The 27814-nt window shown below is 35.1% G+C and overlaps 1 protein-coding gene and 1 long non-coding RNA gene across 5 annotated transcripts in view; one reads left to right on the top strand and one right to left on the bottom strand.

Annotated features, from left to right (window-relative positions):
• Positions 1 to 1259: 1259 nt before the first annotated feature.
• Positions 1260 to 27751, bottom strand: FGF7 (fibroblast growth factor 7). 4 transcript variants are annotated; one of them, XM_059858392.1, is made up of 4 exons: positions 27530 to 27751; positions 26443 to 27027; positions 2714 to 2817; positions 1260 to 2334 (listed from the first exon to the last, which is right to left on the bottom strand). In XM_059858392.1, the coding sequence occupies exons 2-4, from the start codon at positions 26726 to 26728 to the stop codon at positions 2140 to 2142; spliced, it is 585 nt and encodes a 194-aa protein (XP_059714375.1). In that variant the 5' UTR covers positions 26729 to 27027; positions 27530 to 27751; the 3' UTR covers positions 1260 to 2139. The 4 variants fall into 4 exon arrangements, with proteins under 4 accessions (XP_059714375.1, XP_059714376.1, XP_059714377.1 ...); XM_059858393.1 differs by having other exon boundaries at positions 26443 to 27012; XM_059858394.1 differs by having other exon boundaries at positions 26443 to 26942.
• LOC132333364 (uncharacterized) overlaps positions 21191 to 27814 on the top strand; it is an 80604-nt gene continuing 73980 nt past the window's right edge. Inside the window, exon 1 of the long non-coding RNA XR_009488147.1 lies at positions 21191 to 21473. This is a non-coding gene — a long non-coding RNA (uncharacterized LOC132333364). The remainder of the gene's footprint in view (positions 21474 to 27814) is intronic.

Here is a 27814-nt window from a genome sequence, read left to right as displayed (position 1 = left end):
ATCAAATGATTGTTTAAAAGAGCCTGTCTGCATCTGGTTTTAAGATTTTTTACATATATATTTGTATATTAACGTGCATACATACATTTTAATTAAAACTTCAGTAAAGCTTTTAAGCACAGACAATCCTAATGGGGTTTTGGTTTTTTTTTTTTTTTTATTTCAAAGCTCATACTAACCTAGTTTAGATATAGAAACTTCTGCTAGTATGTTATTGTTGATCATAAGTGTGAGCTTTTTTTCACTCTTATATATTCACAGAAAGTAGTGCAGGGAGGTACCAGCAAAAAAGCTTCCTTTATAGTACAGTCTGTTGTGTTCAGTGAACAAGTAATAAATAAAGTAGCAAAAGCACAGTGAAGGTTTACTGATAGAGCTTTACTGACACACTTTTTTGCATGTTTATATCTTCTTTGATTTTTGACTTGCAAATATCATAATTGATTTTCAAATGGCACTATTTGTTAAACAAGATTTTTTTAAAAAAAAAGTAAATATTTGCCAAAGGAAATTGCTGCCATTTTTTGTGAGTGCTCTTAAAATGAAAATGTTTCAACGAAGAAATGGTTGACTCTATAAACTTGTTAATCAGTGCATAACATTGAAACATTTAAGACCATTTTTAATTAACATGACTCTATCCCAGTCATGTCACTGCTTTAGCTAGTTTTTGGTGATCCTTATCTATGTGCAATTATCACAACCCAAGAAAAACTGTAGGGAAACTGAATTAAATGATGTGAGGCATAAGTCAGGTACGGCTTAGTTGAGTACTTTCATAGCTGGAAAATTAGGATGTCTTTTCTTCATCAGGTCGCAGTGACTTTAGCTGTAGTTTCAAACTAGTCAGGCAGGGTTGCCCATATTTCTGTATCTGTGAGTGGAGGTTCTACCATTTTAGGATTATTTACCCTGCCTGCTGGAACTGTAACCTTCTTTTACCTGGCATAACTCTGAGCATGCGAGTAATTCAATTATCAAGAGTATGTGGCATAGATATTTAAAATTTTTGCATTGTTTCTTTTGAGATGTCCATTGTGTGATTTGCTGCAGGCTGTCATTTTTGTCTGCCATCCAATGTATGTTGGCAGGAAGGTTGTGTACTAGGCTTTGTGTCTGGTCACAGAAAAAAATTCATGCATCTCAGCCAGACCATTTTGTTATTCCTTTAGAATTAAAGGCATATGAAACAGATGCAGCTTAATAAGTATCTTTTTTTATAAATAACATTTAAATAACTTAAAACAATAAAGTTCAAATACAACTTAAAATAAAGTTTAATGCTGTAACAACAGAAAAAGCATGTATAAGAATGGAAAAACAGTATTGAAAGCTGTATGCCCTAACAGGAATTATACAAAAGATAGGATATGTTACATAAAAAACCTTAATATGTCTGAATTTTTGCTTCATTGTTATATAAAATGTTAATTTGTGAAAAGTGAGATGAAGTACATTATTTATTCCTATTTTTATTTTACATACACTATTTGAAACATCTTTTAGAGCAGCATTAGGTATTTGTTTCATTAATAGATAGGAACATTTTGTGTTAGAGTAAACTTATTTTGTCCAAACTAACTCTCTTATCTGAATACAACAATAAAAATTTACAAGATTATATTTTTTTGATCATATAGTTTATGTATAGGATATGAGTTTCTTGGGGGAAGTATTTAAAATACTGCTCAGCCTCCACATTTTCTATTGACTTGATAATCTGACAACTCATTCCAGCAGCCTTAAAGTCTGACATATTTTACACAACATTATCATCTGCTTATTATTATTATAGCAGCCATATTTAAGAAGCAGATAGTTTTTTAAATAAAATATTATCAGATAATCAAGTAATGACTTATTCTTCAGGGTAAATTAATTTAAGAAACTACCCAGTTACAATGACTAAGATAATGATTGTACAACTCTTTAGAATTTTTTACAACTTTTAGTTAGTAAATCTGGTTTTGTGTATATTTTCAAATCTTTTTCATGTAGTCTCTTAAAAATAAACATAAATGCGCAAGTCCAGCTTGTTCAGTTTCTCAGTAGTATTCCAGCCTCTCTTGGTATCTTGTCAAACAGTCTTCTTAAAATTAATCTTCCTGCTGGAACTAGTTCTTTATAGATCATTTGTGATTAGGATATTGCCAGAGGAAGAAAGTGGGATGCTCTGTGTTCTTTCTTTGTTTTTTTACCTTTCATTGGAACCCCTTTGTGGTTTAGTGTAACAAACATCTCTTTCCCTTTGTGTGTCCATTTTGCAGAAGCATATGTGTTGTAATGGTTTTCTTCAATCAGTTCAATGAAGTTGCAGTCCTCGTTGCAGACTTTCTGTTGAGAGTAAATAATAAAATAGGGTGAGGCAAGTACGACTGGTTTTTTTAATACTTAGATTAGGGAAGATGGGGGAAGAATAGGCATTATAGACCCTGCATATTAGGAATATTTTAATAAATGAATTTGGCCTCTGAAATCTGAGTATTGAATATTCTAGCATTGTATATTCCCTTTAGTATTCCACATTTTAAAGAGGTATATAAGACCTAATCATTGAATTCATTAAATGGACATAAAAATCTAATATGGGATAAGTCCAGAATACATTTTACTTAGCTAGGAATTTGTTTTATACAAAACTATTCAAATGCTGCATCTCAAAATACCTCTAAGATTGTAGGGATGTACATGTAAGAGAAGTTTGCATCCGTACCTTTCCATAGAGTCGCCCTGACTTGTTCATTGCCAGAAAGTATTCACTTTCCACTCCTTTGATTGCCACTATTCCAACTGCCACCGTTCGGATTTCTAGAATACCTGCAAAGGTACACAGCAAGGGCTGTAAAATGGTTGGTTGTTCTCCAGTTAACTCAGAAGGTTTCCTTGAACTAGTATTCTGTAGTATTTCCATGTTTATTGAATTTATTCTTGGAAAATAGAAAACTTAAGTGTATTCATGTAAAGAAAGGGCTAGACTTTAAAAATTCCCTCTGTGATCATGTCTGCATAGAATCACTTTAAAATTGTATGGTGGTAATTTTTAAGTATATACTGAAGTTGTGTTGTCAGTATAAGTAATTCCTCTATTTTCAGAGAATTTGTGTAGTTTAGAGTTTATCAGGATCAGGGTTTCATTTGGAATATGTGACTAGCCATCAAGGTTAACAGAATTTGTGTAAAGCCTTTATTTTGAAGTCTTGTGTAGCAGTATCATCCCCTTGAAAGAGTGTAAACCTTAGAACTTGTGAGTGATAGAAAACAGACCACAGTGTCTGAAATAAGATAAAGTATTTCCTTGACCTTTGTGTGCTTTTATGACTGATCGGAGCTGTAAAGATACGTGTATTTGAAAATCATTAAAGGCTGCCTTGAGAGCTTATTTATTCAAAACCAGAAAGCATTTAGTGTTGTTTTCTGTAACCTGATTTATTTTCATCTCATTGATACGTATCAGCAATGCTTTTCTGTAGTCACTATAATACATTTAAGTTGCCTGCAACATAAAAAAGATTCTTTTGTTAATATTAAAAAAAAGTGAAGGCAGGGGGATTATGCAAGTTGTTAAGGAACACCGGGGTTTTTTCAAGCTTAAACATTTTTAGTGTTTTCTTAAGCAGTAGTTTAGAGTTATATATCTGAGTTTGAGCTATTTCTTTCAATACTGAGTAACTGAGTCACTCTGCCATAGCAACTGCACTGTGACTCCTTCTCTAAAATGGGGTCTTTCAAAGGCAGCCAACTTGAGGCAAATTGCAAGAGCTAAGCATGGGGGAGACAAGTGATGGAGGAGGAAGAGAGGCATGTGTTAGATTATCACCTGAATTTCCTCTTTAACAAAACATTTCCTTCTTTCCCCTTTCAAGTTGGCATTGACTTTTCACAGCCTCATGGTAATAGTTTTTCGTTAGTCAAGTTTGTAAGAAAGGCATTAAATATCTGTGATATTTCTCCTTCCCTGTACATTTTTATCTCCTCTTGTCCTTTGCTTTCCTTCATGTTGTTTTGCTTTTCTCCTTGATATTACTGATGTATCAGTCATAGAATATATGGGTATATTTTTCATCCTTTTTTCTTTAGCAGATCAGTTCCCTCTACTCATGGTGTGTGCACTGCTGGACATTCAGCTCAGAGTGTTTATACTTCTGTACTCCCCTATAATGCTAAGCCAGCTTTTTTTTTAAGTAAAGCCTTTAGAATTCTTTGACAAGTTCCACTCTTCTGCAGGCCTAGCAATAGTTCTAACAAAGGGTAATTTGTAACCGAAACTTACAAAAATTATATTAACTATCATTTAAATTTCACTTTAGAAAAACCACAGTGAGGCTAAAAAACAGAGGAACATCTGCTTTTAGCCTAACAAAGAACACAACAGTGGAAGGGATCTCTGGGTCATCAAGTCCAGTGCTCTGCTAGCCTGGGAATTGCATCAGATAATTCTCTTTTCATAAACTTTGCCAATACTAAATTGGAGTTGTTATTTCTTTGCCCCTAGTGTTTCTGCCGAAGGCTGTTCCAGATTTTGATTTATTTTAATGGCTGGAGACTTCGTAGTAATTTGCAATCTGCATTTCTTCAGTGACAGCTTATATCCATTTGTTCTTTTGCCTCTGCTGGCCATTAACTTAAGGGGAGTTTTTAAAAAAAGTCTATATTTGAGTTTTCTGTTTATACAGAATTTTAAAAAATGAAAGATTTAAAATTACTTTTTAAAACAAATCATGCTAATAGGAATTGAGATTTCCTTGAGTAAGCTGACGTTGGCTGAAGTTACAGTAGTAAGAAATCTTACTACTTTAAAAAAGGAAATGCCAAAAGGTTTTGTCCAAAGCAATTTTATTATTGTTGCAATTTTTACATTATTTTTTTAGTTTTTTCTTTTTGCCTGAAGTAGATTGTGACTAACTTGTTGGAGTTACTTTATTTTGGTTTGAGGTACTTGTTTTTCTACTTTATTCACAGTTGAGATGTCAATGTCTTTCCTTGTATTAAATGAGAGGGTCTATTCTTACATGCTTCCTTTTCAAGTAAAGTTGTTTAATCCTTTCAATATCTATTCATGAAAAGAAAAAAATCACCAAGCTGGGATGGGTAAGAGAAAATTCTTATACATAGATTGTTTCATTGAGATACTCTTTTCATACTCTAGTAACCAAAATTACTTTAAAGGCATGCTTAAATTAGTAAGATGTTGATGAGGGGAAATTCAGAAGGCCAAGCTTCAACAAGGTCTTAAATATCCCTGATTTCAAAATTAAAATGTAAACTATGTTCTTCAGTTGCTTTATCTAAAGCATCCCCAGAGAAGTTTGGAAGAGGTTTAAGAGAAGACTTAATATACCTCAAAGTAACTGGGAAAGAAATCAGATTAAAGCCAGGAAAAGAAAAAAAAAAAAAAACAACTTAGAGATGGGCATTCAAAATTGAAAACAACTGTACTTCCTATAAAATCAGCATGAAATTCCAAACAATTTTATATGGTTGTATGGTCAGTGTATCAAATGTAGCTTAAAATTCCTTTAGTGAATGAAGTTTCCTACAGAGCTGAAATTCCTCTGATGTATGTAAAAGACACTCAGCAGAGATGGGCTATAGTTTGTATTCAGAAAAGATGCCTGTGGATGGTGGCAGCAGCCTTGGGAAGCACTTGGTACAAATTAAATAACACACAGTTGATTTCCAGTAGGAAGAAAAAAAAAAAAAAGAAAGAAAAATAAACAAAACAAGCATTTAGGCTGACAGAACAGTTTCAGTGGGTAAAATATGTATCAGGTTTTGGAGAAAATTTATGTCATTTATGAGGTGAGTTTCCTGGCATTCTGGTCTAGAATGACAGTTCGTCAGTGCTTAGAAGCTGACACTTTTGTGTAGACTTACTCCATAACCGTAGCCTGAATGGTGGGACAGTACCTCAGGCTGGAAATTTATGCAGAAAAATGGCATTTAGTTGCTATAAAATTGACCACTGTCACATGAGATAATTCTTTCCTGGCAAGTAATATTTGATAATTTTATCTCCTGATACTAAGTGTGTTTTCTGATTCAAATAATATTTTCAAATCAGCATTTTCATCTTCCTTTTATTTGTTAGACTCCTTTTTGCTTTTACAATGCACTAATGTTTTATTTGTTAAAACAAATCTTTGCTTTTATTGCTACAAAATCTGTTTGCAAACTATATTAAAGTAATTTCCATCACTATGGAGGCATAGTTGAATAGGCAGTTTCTTTGTGTTTGCCCGTAATACCCTTCGATAAAAGTATCTTATCTATAACAAAGTAGCAAGAGCCTTGTGATTTAGCAAAATCGGGGCATTTCTCTTTACTCATTTGTCTGCTAAGAGGCTGAAAGGGCAATTGCAGCTCTGGCTCCTGAGAACTGTAAGGAATCCAGTAAGTGCTGCTCATGCCTGGAGATCCCACAGGCAGGTATAACCTCTCAGGGGGCTTTTGGAAGAGGAGGGGCAGCAGAACCACAGAGGGACATCTCTTTTTCGTGTCCTAGGGAACTGCCCCAGTATGCCAGGATTGTTCAGGAAGATTCTGGGAAGTACACATTGAGTTCAGTCCCCTGTCAGCTGGCTCTGTTTCCAGACAGTTCATATGTTGCAGGTATCCCCTCAGTGTCTATCACATGAGGTTTCTGGTCAGTGCTCCTCAGTTTGCCAGAGTCACAGTGTCTGTTGACATTTATTCAAAGAGACATTTTGGAATCCATTACATTTTTCAGAAAGCTGACAGCAATTTCATGCCAGTACTTTTCTGCCAGGTACATGTGTTGTGGGAGCACATATGATACATACAGCACTTTATTTCTTGTGGATCTCTGTGCAATGAAGTTGAAAAAAAGCAGTCTGTTGCTGATTTTTAGGGGTAGGAAGGCTGGCACTGACTGTTCAGCACTTGTGAGGAATGTGTTTGTGAAACACTCTTTCCTCAGCAGAATTGTCTTTAAAAATAAAGTATGTGAAATCATAAATGGGGACAGAGGGGCAGAAAAGACTTGGATGGAAAATGAGTCAAAACAAAATGTAACTTCTAAATTTCACTAACTTGTGTTTCTCATTAATTGAATTTGGAGCACGTATTTATGAATTCAAATGACCTTTGCAAATGATTCAAGGCCAAGGAAAATTATCTCATCTTTGCTTAGAAGACACTGTTTAATGATAGGTAATGTAATTTGTTCTTTCGTTCTGGCACTTAATGAGTTAAGTTTTGTGCCTGTTAAATCCAGAGAATGTGGATCATGATGGTCAGTCTTGGAAGACTTCCATGATGTTATTGGTACATGAGTGCATTTGGTAAGCCAGCACAGTAAATAGCTGGTGTATTACACTTAAATGTTTTTCCAGAAGAATCTTATCAGTGAAATGAATACTTTTACTGGATAGTTTTGAAAGTAATTTGTTTCAGGAAATATTTTTCTGTCTTTTTTTTTAATATAGTGCCTATATTCTAAAGTATTTGTGCAATTTAAGTTATTTTGAGTCTTAATATTTTTAAATGGATGCATTGTGAAGTTCATTTTTAGGTAAAACAATTTGTGTGCACTTTCTCTCTCAAATATAAAAACTAACAGGGAAAAAAAAATTACTGCAAATAAAGGTCTTGATTTAAGATATTTTGTAATATGATTTAATTTTTTACCTTTCCCTATTATTAAATTAAAATTGATAGAAAGTTGAATTTGTGTTTGTATTGAGTACCTGCTTAGCATGAGAATGAAGGAGTTTCCTAGATGGTACCTCACAGAACTCCTGTTCATAAGCTTTTTAAGTAGAAATAAATGTACAGGTATATGTTAAAATATGTTACAGTATGTTACAAAGCCGGAGATTCTGCTACACTGGGAGTTTTCTGTCTGTGGATGTGATTTTAATGAAGAACTAATTAACAGAAAACAAGTTGGTACATACATTCACTATCCCTTTCTTCTGCCTTCTCCTTGTGATACTCGGAATTTTGATTTATATCATAAATACATATATGTTGTTATTTACAGCATAGAAGGCTAAAAAGGATCTCCAGGGCCTTTTTGCTGTATCCATGTGTGCATTTGCTGTGCATGTGTAGAGTCTCTGATGCACTTTAAATATGAATATGGCTGTAAAAATGATCTGAACAGAAATAATGGATCTGTCAAGGATTTTCAGGAGAACAGTTGAAACTACTGCTTCAGTGAGATGCCAGACATCTGGATATCATGGAGAAATACTCAAAACTCCTGGGTTTGTCTTGTGTGTAATTTCCAAGCAGGAAAAATTGTAGTTGTCTGAGGACACATGATAAATGATACTGAGGTGTTCCTTGGGGACTTGCTGCAGCTCAGGGTTCAGCATCCTCGAGCAGCAGGATTTGCTTACAAGATTTAGTTGTACAGAATGTTTGATTAAGCATAAGTAGCTGATGTTTAATTATCCTTTTGCGTTTCACTGGGCCCAAAAAGGAGGCAGACTCTATTAAAATCAGCTAAGTGCTAAACAGAAGTCTATTAAAGTATTTTTTTGCACTCCATTACATTATCATTTTAAATTTTCTTTATTTGACATTACCTTATCCATAAATGTCTCTCCTGTTTTCCATTTATGCATAAGGTAACTGATACATGCATTGCTAGGTGAAACAACTTTATGATAAGCCATTATCCTGGTGATACTCAACAGCTGACAGGTTAGTTATGGAATATGAGTCATGTCAAGGTTTATGAAAGAAACTGCTAACTTGATAGCTCTGTGAAAGCAGTATAAAAAAGGCAAGATAAGAACCAAAAATAAGAGGGAAGATACAGGGAATAATAATAACAGGGAACTAAATAACAGGGAACTAAAATGATTGTTTAGAAATGCTGTTATTTTACTTACAAGATCTGTTCTTTGCATGCGTACTTGGGCTTGTGGGTGTTTACCTTTATTGCAGAAAAGGAAGGGGTAAGCCAAGTTCCACTCTTAAGTCTGCATTGTTGAAAGTATTTACACAGTTTCTTATGCATCATCGGATATATAATCTGCCCTTCCAACCATGGATGACTGATACTATAGTGTAAAGTGAAGAGTGTGGTTTGAACTATGCTTGGAAATAGACATTCCTTTTTACTTTAAACTTAACACATTTGTTCTCCAGTGGGAAATATTAAAAGCCATAATGCCTATTTTTAGTCATTTTTCAAATAACAATGAATAATAAATATAGTAATGAATAAATGCAATGCAGTGCTCATCAGTTTACAGCACTCTGTAAAGTCTACCTCTCCTAATTACTGTAGTGAGAATTTCATTGACCCTATTGCAATTAATAATTGCTAAAGAGAAATACCTTAAAATTTTCAAGTATTTTTCCTTATTGTACAACCTGTTTTGCCTCAGTTTTGTGTTAACTCTCTGGTAATTTTGCTGAGTTAGGAGATAGTTTTATAAATCAAATGCTTTATTCTTCATGGAAAATGGTGGCATAGTAAGAGTTGGTGTAGAATGTTCTGACTCTGAATTGATGCCTTCTGTGCCTTCAATAGCTGTTGACCATTAGCTATTCAGACCACTCTAATTCCAATATTTCTATTGATGTGATCTTTAGAACCAAAGGCTGTGACATTTTTCACCGAAGTAGATGGCAAAGTTTTGGAGTTTTTCAATTTGGAGGTGTGACTTGTGGATAGCAGTACATGGTAACAAGTGAATAACATGCTGCCCCAGGCAGTCTTTCTCTTGGGAATTTCCCATTAAACTTATTAGAAGACTTTACTTCACTGATCTCCACTGCTTTATATAAATATTTTCTTGATCAGCCTCTTAGACAGCATGTAGTCATTTCTCATTTTTGCAGGAAACTACATTTCCCTCCAATAAAAATTGCCCTGAAGCTAAACATATGGTTATAATGAAGAAAAATATTATTTTTTAGAATTAATACTGTCATGTAAAATTCAAGTCTTAATCCTCAGTCTGAAAAAGTGATCTCTTATTAGAACATTAATAATTTACTGATACAAAAAATGAAAAAAAAGAGTGGAATGACTGTTTACAAAATGTAATTGTTTCCAAGCAGTAATAAAATTAATGATTTAATACTTTAGAGTTGAACTTGTACAACAAATGCTTTCCCTACAGCTCAGATGAAGGCTATTTCTAGTATTTAAGTATTTTGTGCCAATTTTACTAGAATAAATGATGTTTTCGAGCTCTGCAGGCTTTCAGAATGTAGACTCAAAATACCAAAAGTAAATGTAAAATGTTGCTTATTAACCTTTTCAAAGCAAAATAAGATATATCCAACTAAAGGCAGAAAACTTCCCAGACTCAGTTTCAGTGTCTACAGCTATTTTGATTATCTGAACTTGGAAAATTCCAATGAGACCACAGCCTCCTGTTTTTCAAATTCTTCCATAATGCAAAAGTCTTTAAATAGATTACTTTGTCTTTAAAAAAAAATTCGTTATTACGCTGTTTTGTGTTTTCATCTTGTAATGAGCTGTGTTTGTTCCTTTCCTGAGTTAGTGATCACAGCTGACATAAAATTATTCATGTCATTTCTGTAGAAGATTTTTTCTTCTGTTTTTCTAAGGAAAAAAGGAGTGCATGTTAACATGCCTTTTCCGTGTACAAGGATTTCATTCTCTGAATTGCGTTCTGAGGAACATAAAATCCAGGTGCGTTTCCTGTATATCACCTGTATGAACTGGCTGCAGGCAGTTGCAAAATCAGTCTTAATATAACGTGGCAAGGGGTGCTGGATTTATTCAGCTAAACGGGACAAAAATAAATCCAGCATGAAATCTGCTCTTTTTATATGAAATTTTCCCTGAGCTCAAGGCCTTGCTGTTTTGTTCTGTGTATTGTCTCCAGCTGCTCCTGTGGCATTTTTTCTGGTTCCTGAAACAGGCTTGACAAGAGGAAGAACAGAGCCATATTCTGGGGACAAACTGAATGAAGAAGTGCCTTCCTGTGTTCTTTGAGGAGAACTTAAAATTTTACATCATTGAGATAAATCACTAAAAGCAAATATTAATTCCTGGAGATTGATCATAATGACATTCTGCAATGTGTTATCAGTTAAAATATATAGTACAACACTTTTTAATAGTGAAAAATGGTCCCAGAAGTAGCTAATAACCAAAATTATTTGAAATAAGTAAAACTCAGAAAGTGGTTGCAGAATAAAGGAGGTGGCTGCAGTATTCTAGAGCTTGAAGATATTCTGAGTGGCCTATGGAGTAGAAGCAAAGAGTTTTAAATGGTTTGAAATTTTAGACAGTTGTTTCACGTAGTTAAGAGCTCATTTCAGTCATAAACCCTGCACTCCCTCTTGAAGAGAGACATCTTGAAGAGAGACACTTTCAGTAGTTATGTAAAATGTAGGGCAAGCACTACCCAACTGCATAGATTTTAGTTCCATTTCCAGACCAGAGCTGCTATTTTGTGCAGGAACAGCTGCAGCTGGATATCTAAATATATCAATTACAATGTCTAGAAGAACACAGGCAGGCACTACGTAATTCCTTCCAAGGTACAAAATGCAAGAAGCTGCTAAGAAAATTGTACTAACCCCTTGCTGCCTCGCAGAGTGGGAATTGATAGAAACCAGCTGGCTCACTCCTGCCTTCAAAACACTACTGGACATATATTTATAAGTATGGCTGCTCAAGTTGTTCTGGTTTGCTGCTGACAAATAATTTAGATTTAGTTGAATGTTCAAAATCTGTATAAGACCAGAGACTAAATTATAAACTAATAGAAGGAGAAAATTAAAACCCCCTTAAAATCAAAACCAATCTAATAATCTAATTCAATTCTGATAAATAAATTGGGATTTTGTAGCAGATGTTTCTCCTGTCTTGCGCATTATATGGATCAAAACTTGTGTCAATTATCCTACTATTATTGTTTTTTCAAATAGCTTAGGTCATTCCTTGTCTTAATTTTGCCTAAAGTAATTAATTTCCTTCCTTCAAGTAAACACCCTGTTTTTACCAATCTAAAATTTAAACCTGACTGGAAGCCTGACTTTAGGGAAATCAGTAGAGTATTTGCCATTACACACAGGCAGCGCTTTGAAACCTCTCTGTTTACATGACCAGATATTTGTAAAGGTGTAATTGGTATCCACTTGTTACCCTTAGTTTTTATCTTGCTTTACAATTTTATACCAAAACTGAGAAAAACAGCAGCACCAGCACCAGCAGAGAAAATTGTTCTTCTGCTACAGGACCAGTTTCTATTACCAGAGCAAATAGACTGTAGGAGCTGCAGCTAAGCTTCTCTTTTATTCTGTATTTATGTGACTTTTTTATCTGCCTTTTTTGAATTCAGCTCAATTGACCAGCTGGAAAATCTGGACTTCTTTTCAGTTTTGACTGCAAATGCCAGGATGCAGAGTAACCATCTTGAATCTGGTGATAAAAGTATCCATGCACACTCTTACTTTTGTTCATGTGCATAATATCTGGAGTCAGTGAGAAAACTATTTCAACTAGAATAATGTAAACATATTCTATTTTCTAGAGTCCATAACCTTTCTGTGCTTTGCTTTATTTGCATTAAATAGGAGTAGTGGCCTGATTTTTCAGTGACAGTTAATTGTACCCTGAAAGTAGAAATCAGAGCTCTAGTACTCACATTCCAGTTGTGTTGTGACAGAACACTATGATGTTATATTATGACAAGAAGTTATCAGTCATAGCTAATGTAAAAAAGTAATGGAATAAGTAATAAGTACCTAACAATTATTAGAGCATTAGAGGATAAGCCAAATTATGTGATATTTCTTTAAATGTTTTAATTAACTTTAACACATTTTAGTATATTGTTGGTTGTACATAATCCAGTTTCTTATTGCTTTTGTTCTAATTTTTATATCCCCATGTGTGAATCAGCACAATTATATTTATTTTCATTTAATTATCAGTTTATATTAGCTAAAGATATATAGAGAGAACATAAAAAATGGCAACTATGAAGTTAGAAAGCTGCCCTGTTGCCTTACCCAGAGTTCCTTTGCATTATCACTAAGAACCCCACATGAAGTATTCTCTCAATTAACCAGAGCATGTAAAATATGGTAGAAACCACTTCACTTCCTTTACCTTTACCTTTACCTTTACCTTTACCTTTACCTTTACCTTTCCTTTTAACTAAGGAAAGTTTCTTATGGCCTTGAGCAGCCTAAGGAGGAATGTGAGCTCTCCTGTGTCTGCAAACTGCAGTACTTCATTTTCTCGGCTCTCAAAAGCACACGGGTATTGCTGTATCACTATACAGTGACTGTTTGTAATAGAGATATCTGTGACCAGTCTGTTAAAGGATTTAATAACTTAAATTCAGGTCTATTCTGGCATCCATATTGTTATATTGGTAGAATTCCAAATTTCCATCTCTAATGATAATCAACCAACCTGTTTGATAGACAACAGTGCTGTGCATTGGCATAAGTGTAAAGACATACTTTTCTCTTGACCTTGAAGCAAATGGCAGATTTCATAGTATCCAAGCATTAGAGAACAGCTTCTGTCAGAAGCCTTTGGGAATGTTCCACTTTTCAATTTTTTCTGCTACAGTTTGTTCTTATGTGTAGTGTTCTCATGGAAGTTTGATGAGCTCCACAGAAGTACTACATAAGCAACCTGTAGCAGAATATATGGACCCGTTTAAAATCTGGGAAACAGCTGGTCTGTGAGTTGTAGATATTTGAAAACGTACATTTCAGTAATGGGCTTGAACAAGGACCTTGTTCAAGAAGGGAAGATAAAATGTTCATTTTAAGGAAGAAGAGTAAAATGAGATTTCTTCCATAGGTTTGTAAAATTAGATGACTCAGGTAATTGTTAATGGGGTTTTAATATAAGAATCTGGACTGGGTAGCAGATGCTGCATATGCAAATAAAGGGTTTGCAGCTCTTACATTTTTATTTTGTGGTGGATTTGCATTAAGCTTGCATTATTCTGTGATTGGCAGACTCAGTTTGACAGCCTTTTTAGAGTCTGCATTGTATTTATGATCATTTCTACTCCTTATGGTACTATTCTCTCCTAATGTTTGCAACATAAAAGAATAGTGACTCCATAACAATGAACTTAGCTGGAAGTTTTTGAACTGCCTTGAAGTGTATACAGTTAAAAGAGCACAGGGCTTGGCTGTGCCCGTAGTGGTATGTTCTAAAATATATAAAGAAAACCTGTTCTTAGTAAAGGATTTGCTAGGCTTTTTGCTCTGACTGAAACAATTATGGCTATTCCAAGCACTTAAAGTGGTGAAGAAACCTTTTCTTTCTTTGCATAAAATATCTGTGACTTCAGCCGTATTGCAACAAAGAGCAGGGGAAACACTACCCAGGTTTACTGAGATGAGGGTTGTTTTTTACCACACAAAATGAAACTTAAGTAATTCTGCTGTTTTTAATCGTCTTTTTCTGCCACCTTAATTCCCCCATGAGTATTAATATATTCTTGATTCATATGTAAATACAAATGTTCTATAGTGGGAAAAAAATCTCACAAAATGAGATTATACTTCTGTTATTGAATATATATTCACTATAAATAATGCTGTCAGTTTTTAGTCAGTATAGAAATGTGAATCTGTGATTTTAATATAGGTCAGAAAAATGTAGAATAAACTTCCAGTTATATCTTTCATATGTAAATAGAAATTTGCACATATATTTGAAAAGTGACAGCTAATTATTTTTTGAGTATCCTAAATTGGTATATTCTGATGTACTGTGCTTTTCAGACTATATCTTAAGTAGAATAGTGATAGCAGTGTTACTCCTACATTGATATTGGTGAGATAAAGAAGTCATTCTGATGTGAAAGTCAGGAAGAGATTAATAGTGGAACAGGAATTTCATTTTCCTTTATGCCCAGTATTTATTACCAATGTTATGAAACAGTATCTTAAAGTAAAAGCACATGGATTTGGAGAAGCAATAGTTATTATTTGCCATATTTTAAAATAAACTCCTCAGCCATGGATAGGCATCAGTAACAAAACTTTTACTGATTTCAGTAGAGCCAGACTTTTACAAATGGCATGTATTTGTCTCTTTCCTAATATGGGTCTTTCAACTCTTGAGCAAACTTTTCCTAATGAATCACAGGGTTAGATAGCTTTTCCACTAGTCAGTAACTTAACTCATCCACAGCTGTGCAATATTCTTTACTTTCAACAGCAGCTATTTAGACCATCAGTGATAGTTTTCCATAGTTCATCCCTAAGTCAGTATGAATAGAAAAGCCATACTTTGATTTTTTTTTTGAAAGAGCTAATGCTGTACTTCTTGGCAGTTACTTTCTCATGTTGATTACATCTCTGTGTTGTTGAGAATTTATTTCAATCAAATGCCATGCAAACAAAGAGGGAATTGTTTTTTTCACATAGAAATCGAAATTAATGAAACAAATATGGCACGGTCTGACAGGGCTCAAATCCGACTTTTTTGTACAATACCACCTGTGATGTAGATTGCAGCACATGTGATTACCAGAGGCGCTGTATGCAGAATCCTTTAGGAATCCACTGACAGAGGCTAGTTTGGGGTGCAGCTGCCAGATAGTTCTTAAGAGGAAAACAAAGAAAGGAACCATCCTGCTGTGACGGGTCTGGCATTGGAGAGTAAACTTGGGAAATGAGCACTGTAACAAACAATTCTCCTTGCTATGCTCAGTTCAGCTGAAAACACCCAGAACTGCATTGTTGAAGTATGAACAAGACAATATAATAAATTGTGATCCAAAATCCTCAATATTTACACTGCTGTATGCAGACAGAAATATGCTTCATTTTCCTAAATCACCTTAAAAGAGGTGACCACTTTTGGAATCTGGGTAGTCTACTGGGGAAATAGTTTGTACAAAACTAATATTTATTCTGTTTTCTCATACATGAATAAGGATGCCCTAAACAAAATTATGTCATGGACAGAAAACAGTGAACCACAGTGTGAAGAGGAAGAAAGGGAAAACAGATTCTCGTAATGGCAGTGATGATTTTAATTGAGCCCTAGCAGGAGAAAAATGTCTTTATCTTACATATACAAGATTATCACTTTCAAGTGATTAGGACAAAGTCAGAAAACATGGGTTCTGGTTTTTTTATCTCACACAGTTGTGTAACAGTGGCAACTTGCACATTTTTGTAGATACCACCTAAAGTGATGTAGAAATGTAAGCGCCTATATATGCTGTGGAGTTTAGGCTTAACTATTGCCCCTTTTTAAGGTAGTTTGAAGTGTCCCTTGAGTAGTTGTCAGCCCGTTTAGAGAACTGTCTCTGAGTTGTCTACAGATCCTATGTGAAAAGGGCAGTGTACAAATATCTACTTGTGTTAAAGGAATATTTTGTTATCTAAGAAGAAAAAGTCTTGTTTTGACAAACATGGAAGTGTATTCCATTTCAAATGCTGAACAGTTCTGAATAATTCTCCAATAATTTCTCACTATGATTATGATAAATATATCTTTTATCTCTAGATCATTATCTGCTTAAATGATATAGCCATTGTTGCTCATTTGTTTCTCTTAAATCATCTCCCTGGATCGGAGTTAGGCTGTTCATCACTGAACTAAATTAACGGGGTTTGTCTTGCATGTTATAAATAATTTGAAAATTCTCCTTTTGGTCTAATGGTAGTTTTATAGTTTTGGTATAGATTGGTTTTGCTTCCAGTGTTCCCTCTGGATGAAAGTGCCATTTCAGAAGTTTTCACCAGAATGTGTCCTAGAAGAATATGACTAAATTAGAGGAATTCAAATTCAAAACACTGTATTACTTAGCTAAAAAATCAACAGAGCATGATTTCTGTGAAATATGTGGTAATAGTTTCCTAGAAAGATGTGGTAACTTTTTTTTTCTTTAGTTTTGTTGCATGATAGTTCTCTTCAGTAATATAGACTGAATTTCCAAGTCACATAAGGGTGCAATCAGAAATGAAGGCATGCTAAGTAATTTTAGTTTGATATTTGGTAAAGGAGGCTGAGTGCCAGTTTGCTAATATAAACATTCTGATTGAAATTGGTGTATAATAATCTAAAAGCTTGGTTTTATTAATAGCTGTGCTATTTTCATTGCTCAATTTAAAAGGCATTTAAAGGGATGAGTCTAAGTGGCCTAGGACTCTTGCCATTTACTTTATAATTTGAGCAGACTCCTAAGGCTACTCTCAAAGTCAATGTAACATTTGATTTCCTTTGAACTAATAAATATCTACTACAAAGTCCAACACAAATTCACCCAAATATGTGTCTGTGGCACTGTTAGTAAGGTAGAAGAACATGTCACACTGTCTTTTGCAACCTCAATAAGAAAGATTTTCTGGTTGCTGAAGCAGATGCTCAGAGAAAATGCTCAGCTCTGTGAAACAGTACCAGAACTGATGGGGTGGCAGAATGCAAAACAGAGTAAGAGACTCAAAGCACCTGTGTACCTGATTGCATACTAATGAGAAGAAGGAGGGCAGAGCCAGGCCCTTGTAGCTGGCCAGCAGTTAGGAGAGGATTCCTTACAGGGAAGAGGCTCTCCATCCATTTCCTGCTGGGGTTTTTGCCACAGTTTTTGTGTTGTCCCTTACCTGGTGTGGTAGGTGGTGTTTTGTTTCCTGAATGGATGAATTGTCTTTTTAGAATCATCATTTGGGCATAAATTAATTTCTTTCTTTGTTTTATGACTGGTTTGCAGTCGTTTAGAGTGCTCTAATGAACTTGCTTGCCCTGGGAATTATCTACCTTTTTATTTGGTTTTGTTTTCAGTCTTTGTTGGAAATAAAGTAGAATCTCCATGCTCAGTAAAAGACGTAAGAAGTTTGGTTAGAAGAGTGGAGCTTACTTAAATGGGAAGAATGGCTTTTTGTCACCAGTTAGTTTGAAAGTTCTTGTATACATTGATCTGCAATGTTTGTAGGCAGAGTGCTGTGTGAGTTCTGTCACATTCGCAGTTCGGATGTGGTCAGAGATGTACAATGCAGAGAATTCTTTTAGTATTCTAGTATGGTATTGCTAAGATGGTGCTGAACTAATGCAGGCGCTCCTGCTGTGTGTGGAATTCAGTAGGGATGAATGTCACTGAACACAGGTATTTGTCCCTGTCCTTATGTAAAGGTACTATTACAGTTTTTTGCTGTGGCATCGGGAAGCAACATGGCTGTGATGACTTCAGGACTTCTCAGGTGCAGTTTTCCCGTGAGCAAACATAAAGGGCTGCTGCTGAGGGAGATCTTGTGCTGGCCTTTCCCACAGCATAAATCTCCCTTGTTGTAAGGCAGCTCTATCAAGCAAGTTCCATTATTTGAATCACTCTGTGCTGGATTTACATAGCTAGCTCCCTAAATCCTTGTAAAGTGTCACCAATAAGCACTCAAAAACCGCTTGGATTTCTGTGTATCATCTTGCACATTATGTGCAGTCCCCAAGCTGCCTGGGCTATTCCAAAGGAAATAAATTAGCTTGGTGGGGTTAAAGTTGCTTTTGAAAGCTGGTGAAAGTTGCAGTTTCCTATTGTGTTAGTACTGACTGCACTCTCCAGGATTCAGTTATCCTTTCTGCTTTACTTCAGAGTTTCTCTCAGGGAGTACAGCTCTTTTTTTCATAAGGACCTACACAAACACTGGATGGAATCACTCCACTGTTTGTTGCCTTCTTCCCTTGACTAGATCAGCATTCTCTCCCAAATCCATCTGCTTAGTGACTAGCTAGAGAGCCTGAACATTGCCACCCTTAAGAGTTCCACTCAAAGGGCAAGTCTATCATCACCATATAATGTTGTGAATGTGTTATACAAGAAGCCAGCAAGCTCTTGCAATGAGCATTTTCACACACCTGGCGTGTAAAACTCCACATTTGCCACTGCATTCCAGCTGTGCACACAGCCACTGAACAATGGCACCAGTTCACCTGAGCAGCTCAGGGACTGCAGCACAGATTCTCAAACAACCTTTTCCAAATTTGATGTTGATTGTGGTTATTTTTTCCCTCTAATATTTTTTCAGCTCAAGATAATATGAAGAAAGTTAATCTAAAAGAATTTCTGTGTTTTAACAGTCATAAAGTTCTCTCTTTTTTCTTTTTTTTTTTTTGGGTAAACATTTACTTTTGATTGAAATATCAAACCCCATGTGATATTTAAAGGTCATAATAAAGCATATAAAATGAGCTAGGCTATTAAGGAAAATATGCTTCTTTTTGGGGGCTATTTTTTCTGCTTTGAAATACAATACTTTCTAGTTAGACAAATATTAAAAACGCAAGGTATCAAAATAGCCAAGGACAAGTCTGATCACCTTCTTTTTATAGTCTATAGCACCTCCCAGTGTCTGCTGACAATTTAAAAGGAAGAAAGCCAGCTTACCAAAAATGGAAGTACTAATGCTAAGAAACACCTTAAAAAGAAAAATCACACAGGTCATAGGGGTGTTCAAAACGTGTCATTATTGAGGAGGTGGACATGAGTGGTGTGTCTTGATCCCTGTTGAAGTCGCTGTGTTTATCAATGCCATGGAATGGTCGTGTTTGCTGTTTTCATTTATAGTTTTGAGTTGATCTATCCATATTCTGCCTCGGCTTAATTTTGAAAAACTGGATGCAGAATGAAGATTTCAGTGTTTTGAATAGAGTATCTAGACCCTTTAATAACTTCATCCTGGTTTTGTTCTTTGTTTTAAAAGCTAAATAATAGTCAAAAGAGCCTATTGATTGCATTGGTATTTTTATTGCTTCTTTGGTGTCTTTTCATGAAGTTGTGGGCCACATCTTGAATATCTACTTCTAACTTTTCAACGCCAATTGTTACAAAGAATTTTTCCACTTGAATAAATGATGTCATGTGTTATGAAAGTTTTAAAGTGTGACAATTCAGTGCTATGATTGTTAACCTCTATTATGTTACTGCCATAAAAATTTTCATTATTAACATTTTATTAATAATGTTTCTAAATTGCATGCACCAGAAGGCTAACTTGATCTTTCTTTCATATCCAGATTTAAAAAATGTCAAAGGTTAAACAAGACAATTGAAATACTGTTGCCAAATATAGTCATAGACAGTCAATTTTGCAACAAAAGCAGTATGCCACCCATGAAGAGTAACAGCCTACATTTGCCTAAACTTACTCTGTTTTGATGAGAAATGTGTTCCAAAATATACTGCTAGTTGATAGATCTTGTAGTGTGGAACAGTGTAATTACATGGTTTAGGATGTCTTGGTCTTCCTAAGCTTTAAGGAAGATGGGGAGGAAAGCCAACTCTGTTGTGTATTCCAGGATCTTAGAAATCTGAAACAATCAATTTTGGATACTCAAACAATACAGAAAGTGGGAAGCTGTGAAAGGGAATATCTGGATTTGGGCTTTGTTTTGCAAGACTGACTGTATAAGGAATTAAATTTTATACCAAATTCTATTTGCCTGTAGGGAAATTGCTTCTTTAAGATTCATCTGAGCTCTGTGTTTTTCTGTCTGGCTATTGACTTCAGGACTTTTAGTTAATTTTCAATTAGTCAATTAATATCCTATTATCAAGTTATTTAAAGTTTATAATATTAACACACAATTATTTTGTGGTTTGAAAGTTTTTGCTAAGACTTTTTAGTGTTCTTCACAAAGATTTGAATAATTCTTTTTCACAGAGGCATAGAGAGTTTGAAGAGTTTTCCCAAAGTCTGTAAGCAAATTGCTTAGAAGCTTGGATTAGCCTCAAGTCTCTTGAGTCTCAGGTCATGGCCACTTCAGCACATTTTCTTCAGGATGGAGCAATAACATATTTAATGATACAACACTGAATTTTTTGAAGATTCAGAAATTGTAAACAGTGTGGGGGGGAAAAACTGTGGTGGAAAAGGAGCTGCAATTTATCTTTATATGTATCCTGTGACTGCTTCTGCAGTTGGCTGCTAAATTTGATGGATTGTTCTATAAAAGTGCACTATTTCTCATTTCTAATAAATTTCAGTATTGAGAGATACAGAAAAACTGCCAAGTCACAGCTGAACTACAAGGGTATATCAAGGTCGAAGGAATCAGCAAGGGCAGTGTGTACAGACTCAGATTTTTTCACTGCTCAGACTTATGGTAGCTCAGTTTTGAAGCTCCCCCAGGCAGGCATAGCCCTGTTGGTGTATGTTAACTTGTGGAGCTGCTGCCTGGGCCTGAGGCCAGAGGTTTGAGTTTTCCCCCACAGAGCTTATGCAATCATTTTAGTTCATGAGAGTGAGAAGAAAGTGAGTGTAAACTGCTACCGTCTGGCTTTACACATATTTTTCAGCTGGCAAATGCCTAAGAATAGACAAGGTGATAAAGATTCAAGGGGTAAATTCAGAAGTTGTAAACAGTTTTAATTGTGTTCAGTGGCACCCCTCTTATACTATGCCAGTTGAGCAGTGATCTGGATGTTGATAGGTAAGACTGAAGAATCTTGCTGCAATCATTCAAGGCTTCACACCCTGCTTTCTTCTCACCTCCCCAAAGGCTATGCTCGCCAAAAAACTCAACAGAAGCTGTAAGTATAACTCAGCTGCTGCTGTGATCTGCATCTTTGCTAAAACCCATCTTCATCAGCAGTTGAGGGTGAAAACCTGGGATTTGTGGTAAGGCATAGACTGAGGGATAGACATAGATCTCTCTGCTGGCTGACACTTGAGGGTACTCCCAGTGCCAGACAAAGAACTGGAGAGGCAGCAGGGGAATCTGGTGTATTAGGTTTGAATAGTTACTGTGGGAGAGAAAGTCATCCTTGGTGCTGTGGGTTAGGTTTTGAGAGGATGCGTATACATTTCCACTTGAATTAAATCTTTCTGTTATAATTGGAAAGATTAGCAGAGTACTAATGTGACGCAAAACCACTTCCATGTTAGTGAAGGTTTGTGTTCTCCTGGCACCAAAGTGTTGGTTGAACCACAACCTCTTGAAAAACCAAGAATGCAGTTGCAGAGACAGACTTTCTGTTTGCTGGGACATGCATAACCCTTAACTGCATCTTGTCCATCAATACCTGTGTTGAAATACCTGATTTTCAGGAGCTGAATCTTCTTGGCTCATCTATGTAATATGTATTTAAGCAACAAAAATAAAATTTATACAGCAACACTGTATAACACTTTGCTTTATGCTAAGAAGCTTATATAAAATGCTAGTGGAAGTAATTCTGATTTCTAAGCAAGTTAGAATATTTAACCACTAAGATGTGTATAAAGTGTATTTTGTCATCAGTTAGGGTTTACATTTGAGCAAAACTGACTTGAAGTTCATTTAAAACTGCCGAAAACTTTGACTTGTTGGATTTTGGTCAAAATAGAAATAGTTTTCCAAGATGAAATTCTAATCAAGATTTCAGCCATTTTATGTCAAGATCTCACTAGACTACTTTCTCTACTTCTTCTTTGGTTGGCTTTAGCCACTGAAAAAAAAGAGGAAATAGGCACTTTCTGGGTTTCGAGCACACATGGAATATGATAGGATCAGACATGTTAGGATTCAGGTTCCGGGAAGGCTTTCCTAGTAACTAAGAGACTCTTTGAAGTCTTTAAAATGAAATTCCAAAGGCAACAGAGCATGGAAAGTCCTAAAGCATCATCCAGTCATAGTTTAAAATCCCCTTGGATAGAGTCAAAACAAACTCTGATTTTTGCTGCCTTTTTTTCTGAACAAAACTAACTAAATCTGGCAAAATTCTGAAACGCAAACTGAAATGAAGGCAGGAGTAAACAGTGATAAGGAGTGATTAATTTTTCTATCAAAGATTAAGAGTTAGCAAATTGCCTTGTTGCCTCCAAGATTTGTTCAGTCAATCTCACATCTTACAATCATGAATTCAAAAAGTGCATTTTGTGTGCACACTGAGATTGTTTTTCTTGAACAAGATGCAGAATTTATTTTTTGTTAAAAAGGTTCAGACTTTGGCAAGTTATAGTAAGTTTTTGTAAAAGAGAAATTTTTTTTATGAATAATGACAGATTTTTCTGGGTGACCTAACCACTTGGCTGCTACCTAATTCTTTCTTTAGTTTTTCAGTAGGTGTCTCTCAGTTCTCCCTCTACCATTTAGTTTTCAGATTGAAAGCAAAGTGTCAGGTGAAAATTGATTTCCCCTACTTAGTGGAGATCACTGTCCTCTGATTTGATTAGTTCACTGTTGAGTTATCACCTTTATGTCCACCAGAAGGCTCTACTGCTTTCTGAAATGTGCACAGAACCATATTCTTTGGATACCTAGCAAGGTCAGCACTGTTGTAAACAGGATTTGGCAATTTGCTTGCACTGAGACAGCACACATATATTTCTGTAACTCAGCAATTAAATTCTAATGTTTTTAAGAAATAAAAATCTGATAAATACAGATTATTTACAATTGGTGAGTTAAGATTTGGTTCAGTATTTAGTTCTGATGTGAAATATGAATCCACACACATTTAATACAATGGCTGTTAACTGAAAACCTTAGAAATTTTAACACTTTCACTATTTATGCTGTTAATTTCATAGTATGTGTACATATATTTATTCTGTAATTAAGAAGTTTGAAATACAAAGACCTTAATTCCTCACCATCTTGGCGTTCTTATAGCTATAGTCCCAATTGGTAGGCGAACCTCTGTGAATTTTGGCACTTGCCAAAGTTGTGATGAGGTTATCCTTCTGCAGACATTTCTCAGTGTGAAAATTGTTCTTTACAATATTCAAGCTTCACACCTCATGGGCTGAAAAGAAGTAGCTCACTTGCTCTACAAAACTGTCAGGTCAACTTCCTTCATGAAGCTAAGTTATGGTACGTAAAAATACGTTTTTGTTCTCATTTTATTTTAGTAGCCCAAATTAGCAAATTAAAAAGGAAAAATAACTCCTTTATTATGTAAGTGGAAAATTGGGGTAAAATGAGAAGGAACCTCTTGGAGCAACACTTTTCATGTCTACTGATTAGTTTGACTGCAGCAGTTCTGACATTCCATCCTAAGAAACAGGTTTGATTTACCTTTTACTAAGTTTCAGAAATCATGGAACAAGAATGTTTGAACATACAGAAATACATCCTTTTCATCTGTATGGTTTTAAAATAATGCTTTTCAGAGAACCTGGATAAAAATAGCCTGTTCAAACTTCTAATGTTAATTTTTTTTCCTTAGGGAAGGTGTACTAGTCCAGGTGGGCATTATTTTTTCTGGGCTTTTTGTTTGTTTGTTTTGCTTTTTGCCCCTCATATAGTGTAATTTTCTTTATGGTTATTGATTTTAGTAGAGAGCCATAGGCACATCTTCAGAAAGGCTGTTAACATCTTTTGTTGAACAAAGGGCATGACAATGTGTTCCTGTAATATTGCTTCAGTACTAATTTCTGTAGTTTCTCACAAAATCCAGATTATCAGTGTTCACATTTTTCTAGTCCTCTTTGTCTATATTTGCCTATCTACTTGTGCAACAAAAGCTTTTGGGTGTTATTCTTTAAGATACAATAGATAAATTAGAGTATTAAAGTTAAGAGGGTGGGAACTTCCTACATGCTTCTGCCAGTTTAAAGACAGTTCATCACAGTGCACATCAGTTACCAGATAACCATTACAATTCCATGTGGCTTTTCTCATCATACTCATTGCATTTTCCAGAAAAAGAATTGGGTTTTTTTTTTCCACTACAATGTAAATGTATGGGTTTAGTGACTCAAGTTTGCCTTTCTATAATTTGTAATGGTTAGTTACCATGACTAAATTATCATGAGGTGCTCAGGAAACTGCAAGAGACTACACCATTGGCACAAGAGGATGTGGTGTTCTCTAATGGGCTCACTACAGAACTGTTTAAAGGTGTCATTAATGTGCTTAAGCAGAATGGAATAATTCAGAGAACTGAGAACCTCTGCTTGAATTTGAAATAATGCTAAGCTACTAACAAAATTTTACTTAAGAACCATGGAACTAAAAAAGCAACTCTGTGTAATAAATTACTTAGCTCTAGATGCTGTCATAATGTGTTTGTAAATAATAACAGAAAAAAATTGGGTATTGTGAATATTCGTTTATCTTCATTAATTCAGAAGAATCAGTTTCAACAATCAGTAACATTTTTTCCAGTGATTTTTTTAATGGGAACAACATTTCACTTCAAAACTAGTCCTATGGATCTCTATTGTAGCAGTGCCCTCCTGAAACTCCAAGGGAGTCTTCTTGAACATGGACCAAATAATTTAGTTGGCTGCTGGCCATGTGTTGTCTTTCAGAGGAATATGGTTATTCACTATGTAATAGTGTAGGAAGAAAGGAGACATATGGAAACAAATTTTAAAAGAAACACTAACATTAGTCAATGCAGTTTTAGCCACACAAGTTGCCAAGCACTTAATGTAGTCATGAAGCAAAGGAATAAATTATGAAGCCCACTAGCCAGGCGCGTAGCACGCGAAAGTGCTGCTCTGGTAGAAAACAAGCCCCCAGCTTCAGCTGAAGGCTGAGACACACTAACAGTTCTTGAAGGTTGATTTATGGATTTCTTTTGCTGCTGCTATTATAAAAAGCACACTGTTATATACAACAAATTAAATCATTTTTAAGCAGCATTCTTGGAAATATATTTGTCCTTTTATGTGTCTCTAAACACTAGACCAGCATGTCCCTGGCCCCTTTTTGTTATAATTTACTTTTGAAATGTGCAGTATAATCCTATGTATTTTCCCATTACATCTTAATAAAATTATGCCTTTTCAAGTAGATGTCATGTTTCTCTAAATAAACAGTACATTTGTAGCAACACAAAAGACAAAGTGGCAAAAATAGTGACTGTAAAAATTGATGTCTTGAAATATTAATCAAATATTATATAGGTATTTGTGTGGAAAATACATATTAGTACAACAATTAATTTTCCAGATCAGAATTTGTACTTGGTAGAGCTTCATAAAATATTGTATGTCCCTTCTCTCTAGATGAGTCATGGTTTTGGAAGAAAGGGGGGAGAATATTTTTTCAGCATTATGATCATTGTAATAATGAACTGCAGAAACTATAATAGATTTTGTTCCTGGCTTGGCAAACTATCTAAAAGATTTTGCAAGAGAGTTTACATAATTCTTTCCATTGAACTTTCTAGTATTTCTGTTTTAATTGTTAACTCAAACATACCAAACTTTTAGGTAGTTTGTGCTCTGTATAAATGTGGTTTAATGTTTCAGGAGTATTTTATGAGGAGAGTTGGTGGCTATACATTTTCGTAGATACAACCTTAGCTCACTTGTTAAAATAGGCCCTCTGTTTGCTAATAGTTCCCAGCTGTAACTAATACATTAACAGATCTACAATGCAGCATTTAAAATGACGCATTTCAAAATCAATAGCAAATGTCCTGCTGTACGATTAATAGGAAAACTTGGTTTACACAATGGTCAGTACATGATACAAAACTCTTTAGGAATTATGGTAAATCAAGGAATAGGAAACAATGATGTGTAAATTTCTAAAAACTTAGGAAAAGCAAAAATAGTACTTACTGTAGTTGTTGTTAGCTTCTCTTGTCCCTTTCACTTTGCCTCGTTTATCAATCCTCATATACCACTGAGTTCGACAGAAAAGTCTTCTCACTCTTACATCCCCCCCTTCCATATAATCATAGCTTCTGGTATGTCGCTCAGGGCTGGAACAGTTCACATTTGTAGCCATTTGCTCTGGAGTCATGTCATTGCAAGCTAAAGATATAGTGCCCATTAGAAAGATAATGTAAAAGTATGATCTGTAGAGCAAAATTGGCAGGATCCATGTCAGTATCCATTTGTGCATTATAGTGCAGTGTTCTGGGTGTTCATGAACAACATAATGAAAATTAAATCTCAAGTAGACTGTTGCTCTTAGGTCACCGACCTGCCTTCTGTCTTTACGAGTTACAGATTCATTTAAGTGAGATTGCTCCCTCTTCTAGAATTCTGATCGTTATTCCTTAATAGTTAATGGCGAAATAGAAGAGCTTCTTAAATATCTCTTCAGTCAGAATATCCTTTAAAGACACAAGTTATAAAAACCTTTGTTGTTGTGACCTTCTTTACTACTTGAATTTGCTGCTTGCACTGAAAGTAAAAGATCTGTGAGAAAAGGTGCATGTGTAAGTCTTTATGCTCAATTGTTACAAACGTGCAAGGATACATTATACTAATTAAAAGTACTACACAGAAATACATGACATGCTGAGCTCATTTTTAAAAACATGCTAATGCATATACGATAGATATCTCTCATACAACCTTTTACATAACCAGACATTTACACTGATTGTAAACACAGTAGTCTCTTCAGTTTTCAGTCCTTCCAAAAATCTCCTCTTGATTCATTTCAACTTTCATGTATGATAAAATTCTCCTGATTACTTCATACCTATATATTTACTATTAGCACAACCTATCATACAACTTTTCTCTAGTTCACATTTCAAAACAGACCTCATGGCTTTAGCCCTGTGTTTTTATTCCTACCCTTTTCAGATTATTAGTAGAAATAGTTTTCTTAATTCTTTCTTAGCATCTAGCATATAGAAATAAAAATAAGTTAGAAGCTGTGTAATAATCTTGAAAAGGACAGATAACTTACTTGTTTCTGTTGATAAGAGCTGGATACCCAAGTACTCCATTTCTGTTGTCTCCTTTTTGCAACATGAGACACTCTACTGTAGCTACAAACTTTCTCAGCTCAGAAAGACTCCACCAGAATTATAATTGTTTCCATAAATCAAGAGGCTGGAGAGATGGTGTGTATGTGCTTATGCGTGCGCGTGCATGTGTGTGTTGAGCCTGTTCAGTCCTTTTCGATAAATACCTTTGCTGACCTCACTTGGAAGCAATTAGAATTTAACCAGTCAGCTGTCAGTTGAATGCA

This window comes from Haemorhous mexicanus, chromosome 13 (genome assembly GCF_027477595.1).
Source record: "Haemorhous mexicanus isolate bHaeMex1 chromosome 13, bHaeMex1.pri, whole genome shotgun sequence".
NCBI classification, from domain to species: Eukaryota; Metazoa; Chordata; class Aves; order Passeriformes; family Fringillidae; genus Haemorhous; species Haemorhous mexicanus.
This window is presented reverse-complemented; position numbering and strand designations above follow the sequence as displayed.

Coding starts and splice junctions, on each gene's coding strand:
- FGF7 (XM_059858392.1), bottom strand. CDS start 26,728: ATGCACAAATGGATACTGACATGGATCCTGCCAATTTTGCTCTACAGA. Junction 2,818..26,442: donor AGAAGCTAACAACAACTACA/GTAAGTACTATT, acceptor GTACCTTTGCAG/GTATTCTAGAAATCCGAACG. Junction 2,335..2,713: donor CAGGGCGACTCTATGGAAAG/GTACGGATGCAA, acceptor TACTCTCAACAG/AAAGTCTGCAACGAGGACTG.